Source organism: Schistocerca nitens, chromosome 5, assembly GCF_023898315.1.
Source record: "Schistocerca nitens isolate TAMUIC-IGC-003100 chromosome 5, iqSchNite1.1, whole genome shotgun sequence".
Classification (NCBI taxonomy): domain Eukaryota; kingdom Metazoa; phylum Arthropoda; class Insecta; order Orthoptera; family Acrididae; genus Schistocerca; species Schistocerca nitens.
Window position 1 is genome coordinate 207,302,059 of NC_064618.1, and position 12,786 is coordinate 207,314,844.

Consider the following 12,786-nt stretch of genomic DNA (forward strand, 5'->3'; position numbering starts at 1 on the left):
TTCAGACTCGGGGGCCAAACGTTCCAGTCACTTCTTGCAGGCAAACAAATACTTTAGGCAGCAGTTTTCCAGACAATGTGATTGCCTATTGCGCAGTAGATGAGTGCGTCAATTTAGTTATTTGTCCCACAGCAATTTTGGTGACTTTTTCACCTTTGTGGGACAAAGTATGCCTGCTGCTTATTTTATATTCACATCCTGTTTGATCGATATTTAAAATATAATCAGGGTTGAATCTCATGATTATATTGCTTGTTAGCTGCTGATATTCCATAGTGATTTCCAGAAGCTTGTCCAAAGTTCTCTTGTCTTTCTTGCTGACATATTTTGTTACATTCCGTTGAGATATCCAATGCATTGATTTGAAGTGACGAACCCAAGATTCCGACGCTTTGAAGTCAAATTTTCCATCCAGAAATTGAAAGCAGCAGCCACTGCCCACAGTTGGAGCATCCGTGTTGTTAGGAGGCCTGATCTCTGGTCTCTCGCCTCGATAAACCAGTCGTAAACATACGAATTGATTACTTCCAGTTTATCATTTCGTGTCCCTCCTACTGCGATTTGGAATCTCCACTTTGACAACTGGGTTTTGCTTTTCAATAATCTCGTTGAATGTTTTTGTAACGTTTTCAATGACCACATTGGATGAAGTTCTGCCATTTCCACGGCCTTGACTTTCACTGCATATGGGATTCTGGTCCACTCATCTCCATCATCTTCTTCATTAGAATCCAAAGAAATAGGTGTTATTTCTTTTATTCATTTTTTCTGTGCGTCACTTTCATCGTGGCTTGCTTCGGAAGGACTCGTAACCTCTTCATTGTCGGAAAATAACACTTCTTGGTCCGTGAATGTCACAGTCCCGTACATGTCTATAAATCATTTGAACATTTCTCTGCCGATTAATGAAATAGTTCGCTAATGTTGGAGCTCACTGAGTCCAGTATAAAGTTGTTTTTGATAAGTAACTGTCATAGACAATGCATCGGGTCTGTTAACTCCTGCCGTTCTTCATTATTAGGTGGAGCCCACAAAAGACCTCCTTGGTCTTCAATATTGTCAAAATTGCACTCACTGATAACTTGTGAACAACTTACACTTTGCTCCATTTTAAAAGATAAACATCCGCACACTTCAAAGCCAAGCTTTCAACTGACGAGAAACGTTTATTTGACAGTTATAACCATTGCTACTCACGTACACGGACAGTAGAGTCCCTTTATTCATGGAACTGCAGGTACAAATAGGGGAAACACAAACAGGAATAGTCGCAACGATGCGTCAACGACCTGACAGGTATAAAATTTTCTAGGACCCTGTCCCAACATTTGTGTGATGGGTTTGTGACTATTTTCGAAGAAATATTTTAACAACTTCTCTCAATTTTCAGGCAAATAGGCAAATTTATGTATGCCAACATTTTAATTATGGTTAATTTCCTGTTAAAATAAAAAAACCAAAAGATTGAAACAAAATGTGACATTCAATTTGTAATTTTGATTAATAGAGGCTTGTAATTCTTTTTAATTAATGCCTTGCAAAATTTTCATGTGTAATTATAAATTAAAACAAGCATATGAAAAGACAAAAAGAAAACAAAAGTAGCATAGACGGGGCTGGAACCATGGTCGCCTGGATGGGAGTCTCTTGCTTGCCACTCGGCTACTCGCTCACTTGCCGCAATAGAGTAACTTTTTTATATATAAAGAGCTGCCCAAACTTTAACAAGCATTATTTTAAAAGCGAGGCCGCATTGGCACCTACAATTTTAGGGTGTGATAGGTGCCTACTCACACTATAAGCAGGCAAAGTGGGAGCTTATAACTCGATGCACCTCCCAGGTTCCCTCGTCAGTCCAACATCAAGTTCCATTTGCTCTGATGAAGAATCGAGAGATACATTAAAGATGACAACTTCGACATCATCAGACAGTTTACTTCCTATCTCTGTTATAAGTTTACACTTTGACTTACATTTTTTGCCCTGAATGGGCTTTGGGGCCACAACTGTGTCGTGGCAGTGGATGGTGGACCAGAATGAACCTTCAGAGGGGCAGGGAGCTCTGCAACAGCAGCAACTACAGCCTTGTCAGTAGTCTTGGGTGGAGGCATGGGTTTCAAAATAACTGGAGCAGAACAAGTGAACTGGTAAAAGCAGGTACTAGCGCTGACACTGGCAATCTTCATTTGTGTAGCATCATCGGTTTTAAGGACTGACTGTTTAAGAACAGACACAAAGGAGGTAGCACCTGTCGGGGGCCGCATAGTCTTATAGATCCTTTTGTCCTCTCCATATGAGATACATTTAGTTGTTTTTATTTCCTGTACCTCTCTTTCTTAAAGAAAGACACTGCAGTCCCTTCTCCAAACAGAGTGATCCCCAGAACAGCTGACGCACTTTACAGGAGATGAAGAGCCAACTCCTTCTTGGTTGGCCTTCCCACATTTACTACAAGTGGTATCTGACAGTAGTGCGCCCAAAGCGTTGGCCCTTAAAACACTGTATCAGGTTCTGGAAATAGGGCTGTAAGCTAAGGTGAAGGAACCAGCCTTAACATGCTCTGGAAATTTTGTACAACTAAATGTCAGTAGAAACAAGTCTGATTTCACTAAATTGCCATCTACTCTTTTCATAATGTTCTGAATGTCAACAACCGTTAACAGGACCTTTCAGCTTTCAGTTCTTCTCGAGGAATGTCAACCAGATCTCTGCATGTCACAACACCTTTGCTGTAGTTCAAGGTGTTGTGCAGTTCAGTTTCAATTGTATACTCCCCAAGGCACTGAGCTTTTTGAAGGGTCTTCACTTGTTGGTAACTGGACGTTGCCACCAACTGGGACCCATTTCGCAAGGACTTAGCAAATTTTTATGCCCCAGCAATGCCCTCCAATCCTTTTTGCATATAAAATCGTGAAATTTTGTAGAAACTGCCCTCTTTTCTTTTCACTATTAGAAACATATTCTGAGAAACGGCGTGTGTTCTGTTACAAATGACTGAGTCAAGAGGATTGGCTACCCCAGCCCTCTTATTTGATTGGGTGTTGTTACCTACCAACGGCCCACCCATTCCATTGGGAGATGGAAGAGAAAACTTCGAAGGATCCATCTTGATTCTACAAGCAGCTAGGGAAGTAAAAGTCTACCTAGACAGAGCTCTTCATGTCTAGGTAATGCTTATACAACTGAGGTGTGCAGGTTCCCCAGAGGTTGCCCACTAACAACTGTTCCACCTCACCAGCCATGCATCTCAAAAGTGCACAGAACACTTTGAGATTGAGGTTTTTTTATAGAGGTTTTTACCATCATGATCTGGGCAGTCAAGCCAAGATCTCCATTCCCTGTCACACATAACATTCAACTGTTGCACTATACAGTGGTCACTGAAGCATGCCTAGAGCTTATGGTGACAGGGGACTGGCGGTGCTTACCAGTCCCCAGCTCAGGAACCCTGGGGTCGCCAAGCCTGTACTCAGATGCTGAGTCCCTGAGGGCTCATAGTTTTGAGTGCTGAATGTTTGAATAACAATAATCATTGTTGTAGCTGAAGATAAACACTAAAAAAATATGTTTCGAGAGCCTAATTTGTATATTTTATATACAAACAAGGGTGAATTCATTAAAAGTAAATTACATAAACTGTGAGAGTTTAAGTGAATTATTCACGTGAAGCACTGTGTGTAACAGCATCTTATGTTATGCTCCAAACCAGCATATTCATGAGTTTTCAAAATTGCTTGTTGTAGGTTAATAAACTGTTGTGTAAAATGAACGAAGAGACCCTTGTACCTTGCTACTTTGGCATATCAAATGGAGCTGGTTGTCGTGAGAGTCATCAGCATTCTACTGTGGCAAAAGTCAACTACAGCCAGTTAAGGAAATGTCACCAATGTACAACGAGCTTCTATGACATAGGTCTGGGATTATTTTACTGAAGGTGCTCAAATTTGCACAAATCATAATGCCTTGTTGATGACAAAATTTAAATTCGTGCAGAAGACTTGCTGCAACCCATTTGGTAAAGAAAAACACATAACCAAGAAGGCTTTAACACCAGTAACCACTGCAGTGTCTGATCGGTTGAAGTCACTGACTAATGAAGTTTTTAAACCTGGTAGAAAATTTGTACCAAATATAGACATGAAGTGGCCCAGAAAAATTCACCCCACAGGGAGAGCAAAAATAACCATCTGCTGAAGACATGGATGTTGTTGATGCTTGCTTTACTGCTAACACTTCATTATCATCACTTGGACAGTCTCATTAAAGCTTCAACAGATAAACAAAAGGGATTCAGTTGGATACAAAAAGCACAAAGTTCTGAAAGCCAAAGGTAGCATTACTAAGGTAATTGCCACAGCTGCTGGTGTGAGCCAAGTAGCTATTCCTCAAATACAAAGGGAAGTTGATATGGAGATCTTAACTGAAGTTCTCAAGATTAAGCTTCGGACTTCAAGCAACTGCAGCCAAGTTCAAATTTTCTCTCACCCCAAATAGCTGGACTATAGAAAACACAGCTAGGGAATTTTCTATTTCAAATAAAATGGTGAAAAAGCAGATGGAAGGGGCAATTTTGGAAACACCTGCTGCAAACCTAAAAGGGAAAACACTCACTCAATAATGAAGCAAAACAAAATGTCATCACTTTTTTTAAAGACGAAGAGTTTTCTCATTTATGCCCAAGCAAAAAGGATTGTGTTATGATACGAATAAATGAGGAAAAGATTCACAACCAGAAATGCCTGCTCCTTTGTAATCTGAAAGAAGTGTTCCACTGCTTGTTGTGAGCAATATGGAAAACAACTGAGCTTCTCAAAATTTTATGCGCTCATGCCAAAATGGTGTACTACAGCTGGCACTTCTGGACCACATTCAGTATGTGTACAGCTCGTGGTCTTGCGGTAGCGTTCTCTCTTCCTGCGCACGGGGTCCCGGGTTCGATTCCCGGCGGGGTCAGGGATTGTTCCTGCCTCGAGATGACTGGGTGTTGTTGTGTCGTCTTCACCATCATCATCATTCATCCCCATTACGGTCGGAGGAAGGCAATGGCAAACCACCTCCATAGGACCTTGCCTAGTACAGCGGTGCGGGTCTCCCGCATCGTCCCCTACGCTCCTTGGAGTATGGGACTTCATCATCATCATCATGTGCAATTCATCAAAATGTCAAATTAATGTTGGCTTCAGAAACACCCATCCAAGATGATTACAAGGATTTGATGAAAGAAACTGTATGCAGTTTGGATTCAAAAGATTGTATGCTGCAATGTTGTAAGGAGTGTCTTGGAAAAATGCAACTAGAGGCTTTTCTGGAAGGCACTTTTAAAGACTGACCCTGAAGAAACAATGAAACACACACACTGGGCCCATACTGACTGACATGCATTGGAGACATGTCAGGGAACTGTTGAAGATTTAATGGAGGCACTGATTTTGAAAACTGCCAGTTGAAAAAGCCATCACCTTGTGCCTGGGTCGACAGAAGCGTCCGACCCAACCCATCGGCTTTGACCCGTGTTCTGGTGTGTGACGTCATGACAGCACGGAGTTTGGTTTGTGAGTATGGTGTGTTTGTAGGTGTCGTCGTGTTGCTGTTTGTCGTGCCCTCTGGTAGTGTGTTTAGGGGTTTCGTGTTGTGTAGTGTATTGGGTTCAGTTTGGTGTTACTGCTTCTTCTGGCTGGTTCTCGTTTTGGCTGTGTGTGGAGCGGAATTGGCTTCAGTGAGTTAACAAATTAGTATTTCTGTGTGAAAGTTATTGTAGTGCTGTTCGCTGTAGGTCATGTGTTAATTTGAGTAAATTAATTTGTTGCTGCTCTTGTTAGTTAGGGATATGACGGATAAAATTAATAGTGTGTGCTTGCATGCTATGATGGGGGCGAGTCCGTTGGAGTCGATAAAATTTCTGCAGCTGTTTGGGCTGTTGGCGAAGGTGGTGAAGTGCGCTGTTTGTGGGCATGAAATGACACTGGCAAAAGTTCCGGCGTCTCGGACCACGGACAGTTATATGTGGTGCCGTAGGGACAACTTATGGTGCTCCATATGTCGTGGTTCCTGGTTCGAGAAGTCTAGGTTGAGCATGTGCGAGATTGTGTTGTTGATGTATTACTTTTGTTATAAATCGTCTCTCAGTTTTTGCGTGCACGACACTGGTGTGAGTGAGAGGAGTGTGCTTGACTGGTTTTCGTTTTGTTTTGAAGTATGTTCTGAGTTTATTAAGTACAGGGGTAAGTTGGGTGGGCCTGGGGTTGTGGTGGACAAGTCACAGTTTGGGAAAATGAAGTATGGGAGGGGTAAGTCTGTGGTTGGTCTCTCGGTGTGGGGGGCTGTTGTACCGGGGGGGGGGGGGGGGGGGGGGGATTCTGAATGTGTTTTAGGGTTGTGGAGGAGCGATCTAAGAGGGAATTAGTGGGGTTAATTGAGGAGTTTATAGAACCGGGTTCTACTGTAGTTTCCGATGCTTTTTCTTCTTATAGGGGGTTGGGTGAGAGGGGGTACAATCATTTAGAAGTGAACGACAGTTTAGAGTTTAAAAATTATGAGATGGGGGCTTGCATGAATTTCATAGAGGTTTTTTTTGGGGGGGGGGGGGGGGGGGGAATAAGTCAGTTCTTGGTGGGAGGGGGAAGAGGATCTGTTCTAACCTTCAGTCTCATTGAGATGAGTACTGTTGGCGGAAGAGCATCCCTGAGGGCTATTCTTTTTTCGGTTTTTTAAGGGCTATCAGTAAGATGTGATTAGTTAGGGTGGTTTGTGTGGGTGGGTGACTGTGGCTCGGGGGGGGGGGGGGGGGGAGAGGGGGGGAGTGCGTTGGTTTGTGATTTAGTTGTGGAGGATCTATTTTGTTGCATTGTAGTGTGTGATTAAGATTTTTTTTTATTTTGTGTTCGTTTTTTCTTTATGGGTATTTTATTTTGGGGTGAGGGGGGAGGTTGGGTTGGGGGTGTGGGTGGGTTGGGTCTCTCTTTTGGTTGTGTATTTTTTTGTTGGTGTGTGTAAGGAGGAGGGGGGGGGGGTTGTGTTTGTGGCTGGGTGTGTGCCTGTGTGTGATTGTGGTGGCCGACCTAGGTTGCGGTGCCAGAACGTTGTTGTGGTAAGTTTTTATTTTTCTTGTTTTTAGTGTATTTGTTGCATGTTGTTGTGGCTGGTGGGGTGGTCCTGAGTTGTGTGGTTTGTTGTATTGGTGATTTGGTATCGTGTGTTGGTTTGTGGGTATGTAGTTGAAGGGAAGTTTTAGATTCCAATTTGTGGTCGTACCTGTGGGTTTTTTGGTATTGGGAGTCGCTGTTTATCCTATGTGGGTGAAAGGAACTGTTTGATCTTAATGGGTGGTTGTGGCTGTGGGTGTTCTGGAATCGGCAGTTGCTGTTGAGCTATAGAGGTCAAGGGAAGTATCTGATTAGGATGTGGTGTTTGTGGACTTTTTGGGAGTTTTGTGTTGTCGGTTTTTTTCGTCATTTTGTGTGGTTTGGTATGGTGATGTGTGTCTAAATTTGTTTATATTTACTTTGTCCCCACCCAAAAACCGCCAATTTCCCATGCTTGTCCCGTTAGTTTCATTAGGTTTTTTGTGGAATGTGTGTGTGTTGGTTTTTCAATGTACTTTCGTGTTTGTTGTCAGGTTTATTTAATAACATCATAGGTGCCATATTGGAATCGTAGTGTATGGTCGTTTCTGCCATATCTGTGACGTCATGAGGCAAAGCAGACAGGTGCAATTGGACGCTTCTGTATTTCCTTGTGTCAAAACATCAAAGTCTTTACCTTAACCAGCTAAAAGGAAATCTTAGGCACAGAAAATGAATTAATTATATTGCTGGATTTTGCTAAGAATTATTCATTTGTTGTTCAAGATGCAGTGCAAGGATTTCGTTGGGAGAATAGTCAGGCCACATTACATCCATCTGTTGTCTACGTTGGTGGCAAAGAATGTCAAAGCATTAGCATTTGTATGATCAGAAACTGTCTATATGTCATAATACCACTGCTATCCATGTCTTTCAAATAAAGTCAATGGCATATTTAGAAGCAAAGTTTAAAAACATTAAAAAAAACATTTATTACTTTAGTGATGGTTCAGTAGCTCAATATAAGGTTCTCACAAACTTCATCAATTTCTGTCTGCATGAAAAGGATTTTGGCATCACTGTCAATGGAATCTTTTTATTTAACAAGCCAAGGTAGACTGCCTTGTGATGGCATTGGGGGAACAGCAACAATACTAGCAGCCTGTGCTAATCTACTGAGGCCCTCCACTAACCTAATATTGACTGTATATGATATTTTCAAATTCTGTGATTTTTTTTATGTACTAAAAGGTGGAACTGGAGGGGAAAATCTGTCTGATCGAGAAACAAGGTTTGCCAGGGGACATACAATAGTTGGAACAAGAGAAAATCATCAATTTTAGCCAAATAACTGTAATCAGCTACAGTAGGTGGAATTTCCAGTGATGCTACAGCAGACATAATTAATACCTTCAAAGCAGATGAAGGAATTCCAGCAATCTCAATTACAAGTTTACAACCAGGACTGTATGTTACAAGTACAGTGAAACCTGTTTTACATTTTCAAGCGGTCCAGACTTAAAACAGCAAAACTGAGGAAAATGCAGAATCAAAGAGAATGTTAACCCCCCCTCCCCAAAAAAATAAGCAAAAGCATGTGTAATTGGCATATATAATTAAAACTCACAATCTTCTACAACACTTTGTATAAAATCTGTCGAAGTAAAGGAAGTAAAATGTACAATACCATGTTTATGCAATAATTTGTGGTAATGGATTTCATCAGTTATTAAAAAATGACAGATTTGTAATAGCAAGTAAAAATTCAGTAAAAAATTTACCTGGGTACAAGGTTTTCGAGCTATTTTCCGATGCTACGAGCACAAATTATGTGTTCAAAATGTGCGTTTTTCAGAGATCATCCTCTGCACATACCCAGAGAAAAGCAAAAATTGATGGACATGTTGAATTAAACCAGAAACATCACAGCAGCTAAGTGATTAAACCATAAGCATAAAAGTGGACATCTGATTAAACGACAAACTTTGTCAACATTGCTGTTACTGTGTAATGCTTTTCTTATGAGCTTCACTTCAGATGCTTACCTCCATTAAAGTGTTATTTTAGACTTGATGAGAAAAGTAGAGACATGAAATAAATAAATAAATAAATAAAGGAGTTTACTTCACCAACTGATGTTACAAGCTTATTAGAAGTTGGCTCAGTGAATTTCTGTACACTATGCAAATGTAAATTTGAAAGAAAGCTCAGCTGCTACAGTTTCACTTCATGCCCTCTATCACTACTGCCTATCTGTACTATCTACAGTGTGTGGTGCAAAGTATATATGTGAGTAGCGTATGTAGTTGTTGCAACTGTATCATGTCAGATTTGAACACGAAAGTGTTTCAAATGTGCTATCGCAAAACCGTTGTTCAATTTACCTGACATCTCTGTCGTAGCACATCATTTGCACAAAAAGCACTTCAAAACACGCTTTCACCACTACCTGCACTCCTGTGATTGAAGGGTCACTCCCCCTCTCCACACATCCAGTACATGAGCACATTTTACATGTGTTAGTGTGATGTGGTGGTTGTGCTGGCTACTGGGTGACTTAACTAGTCGTTAGCCAATAAGAGTTCACTGGCCAGAAAAGGGCAAAGTTTCCTCGATTACGACCAAAAATATTCTTCAAGACTCAGTGCTTTAATTTAAAAGGTTGACGATTGATACTGTAGCTGAATACAGTACATCAGAAATACATGCAAAAGGATGAACTGAGTTACAAGTGGCACAAGACAAGGTAGTGGCTGGGCCCCTTCATCACATATTGGCTTGGTCTGGAACACTTTGCGTTGACTGTCTTGCTTTTCCATTACCTCTACAACCTAGCAGTAGTTGTACATTGATTGTGCGGTAAAGCTAATACGTTGCAAGTCATTTTGGCAAGACCGATTGTGGATTACTTCAGCATTTCCTCTCTCATTTCTCTCCTCTCCGCAACTGCTGAAAATATTCCCTTAACTTTGCAACCACCCATGGTGCAAACCTTTTGTGCCACTTATCACTCGATCAGTCACATCAAATATCAATAGGAAGACAGCGGGACAAAGTCACGTGAGATGTCGAGTAACAACTTTGAATCAAGGTAAACCTTACTAGGAAGAAAGGTAAATTTGTTGTTTTTTTTAGCGTTATCTTATGGTTTTTTACCAGCACTACATATTTATGATGTAGAATTGTGAAAAACATAAAATCAAAGAATGTAAAACTGAAGTTCCACTGTATGTATGACAATTTTTGGTGGGTTGGAAATGTGTTTGAAGAATCACATGAACAACAAGAGGTCCTCATCAGCTTTATGCACTCAATTATGCTCGTTCCTTCCACTGCCCAACTGCTAAAGACAGCAACATATTTGAACATATTTGCATAATTTTAGAAGCACCATCGTCATTATCATCAGGAAGGCAATACAGTTATCCACAAACTGTCCTTGACAAAACAGAAGAACTGTTTAACCAAAATAGGAGCTGACTTTTTAGTATTTTTGTTTTGCTGTGTTGTTTGTTATACTTGTTTTTATGGATGTGTTGAATTAATGTCAGAAACTGATCTATATACTCAAATAAAAAAAAAAATAATTACCAGTAGTATTATGAAGCTTAATGAGAAAAATTTCCTCTTTGCAATCGTCTCGAAGTGCTAAAGTAATAACCTTTGAAAAATCTTCTTACTCATCACAATGCAAGATCCAGAAACTAAACAACACAGTTTGAATGCTTAAATCAAGCTATTTCCAGGTGTGGCAAGGAGAAAACGTTTGAACAAAACACAGTTTATATATTGCCCCCCAAAAAATACACACACACACACACACACACACACGGTATCGGACACTTCTGTAATCCCAAAAAAGGGTATATTGTTTCAAATGAAAAGTAGCAGTGGTCCATCGAACACTGTATCTCAGAACTGCGCCACGAATTTTTTTTTTTTTTTTTTTTTTTTGCCACTTTTGTGCCTATATTTAGGTGTGGCTAAATCCCTAATGTTATGCAACGGTGTGATTCAGCATAAAAAGTTTTCTATCTACATTAAAACAAGCGAGCAAATTTTTGCTAGAACTTTTAAAAAAAGCCTATCAATAATGGCACATTTGCACCTTCATAACTGATGCATAGGTGAGTATCCTTCTTTAAAACCTCTTAAAAATTCAACCACTGAAGATACTGAACTAAAATTTGTTAACTTATATAACAATCTAAGGCATTAGATAACTTTCACGCCAAAATCCATTAGATTTAGAGATAGCCAAGTGAGGACCCCTTGATGTGGAATGACCCAAAACTTAACATAGGTGCCACATACACAGTAAATTTTTGTACTTAACACATTGTTCCATTGTGTGAAACGTCTAGCAGTAATGAAGAGTGCAGAACATTGCGCGCCCCAAATATTGCATATAAGCAAACTATATGCTACACCTAAAATTGGAGAATATAGCGTACTCATTACACAACTTATTTCTGACAATGTGAGTATTGTGATTGATAATTACAAAACCTGTCAGAATTTAAAGAAAATAGTGCTGTTAAGGAAAATATAAACCTTTTTGTAATTGATATACATTGTCAAGTTTCATTAAACATATTTCATCAATATTTGGAACAAAACTTTTTTATTTATTTATTTCCAAACAAAATTTTCATTTGGGATTACTCAAACCCTACCGAACTAATAAAATTAAAGTTGCTGGCTAGAGTAACGAAGCGTTAAAGTAGTCGATGTCGGTGGCTAATAAATGACTATATCCCCTCATTTAAATCACCTGAAAAACAAGTGAAAAGTTTGAGCATCATTGCCAGACTATGCGATTACTGTAAAATTTGAAGAAAGGTTTCACAAACGATACAAAACCAGGCATGTTCAATGAAATATACTACTAACGCAACATAAGATTTATTGATATGAGAAGACTCAAAATGCACCAAAATATGATGCTAAGCTAAATTAAATTAGGATTCGCACTGACACTGAATGAAGTCCGACAAATGTAACCACTATTTGCTAATTCAGTTTTTAGCAAATGTAGTTTCTATTATAACAATACGGGTGGTTGTACCGCCATAACATATTAATTCGTATTTTAAAACGGCAATGACACCCCAGAAAAGTATCTCTAATCATACCGCCGAGAAAGACTTACGTAGGTGTTGATAACGCTCTTTTTTTGAACAATTCTCGTTCCCTCAGCAGCGCAGGATCCATCTTGATTGCAATTCTCTTCCCGTAATTTGGTTACAGATGTTGATAAACACAACAGAAATACTAAAAAAACACACACCAAACTCCCCTCGCCCAAGTATGTCAACACTGTCAAAGATCCTGTTGTAGTATTCATGCTTCGACTATAATATTTATGGTCGAAGTATTCATGCCCAACTTGACACAACACAGTATCGATAGTACGTTGGTCAGCGGAAATATATTCCACTTTTTGTAAGGAAACCACAAGACCCCAACGTCATGCGTAATAATACCACATTTCCACGGGCAACGGAAACTCGCACATTCCACGACATTCATTAATACAATGGCGATTCCACTATTGGCTCCAGAGGCCAGTAAGTATCATCAGTGCTACTGACTCAGATTATGGAGTAAACCATACACTAAGCTAATTACACGGATATTAATAAAGAGGACACGAAAACAAATTCTTCATTGAAGTAATTACTGGTCATCAAAGGCTCAAATATAAAAGACAGGGAATGAAGTG

At 39.9% G+C, this 12,786-nt stretch overlaps 1 protein-coding gene across 1 annotated transcript in view; it reads right to left on the bottom strand.

Moving 5' to 3' along the window:
* LOC126259230 (general transcription factor IIE subunit 2) overlaps positions 1–12,404 on the bottom strand; it is a 72,278-nt gene extending 59,874 nt beyond the window's left edge. The window contains exon 1 of the mRNA XM_049955846.1: positions 12,214–12,404. Coding sequence (XP_049811803.1) covers positions 12,214–12,275 — 62 coding nt within the window. The 5' untranslated portion in view covers positions 12,276–12,404. The remainder of the gene's footprint in view (positions 1–12,213) is intronic.
* Positions 12,405–12,786: the final 382 nt, after the last annotated feature.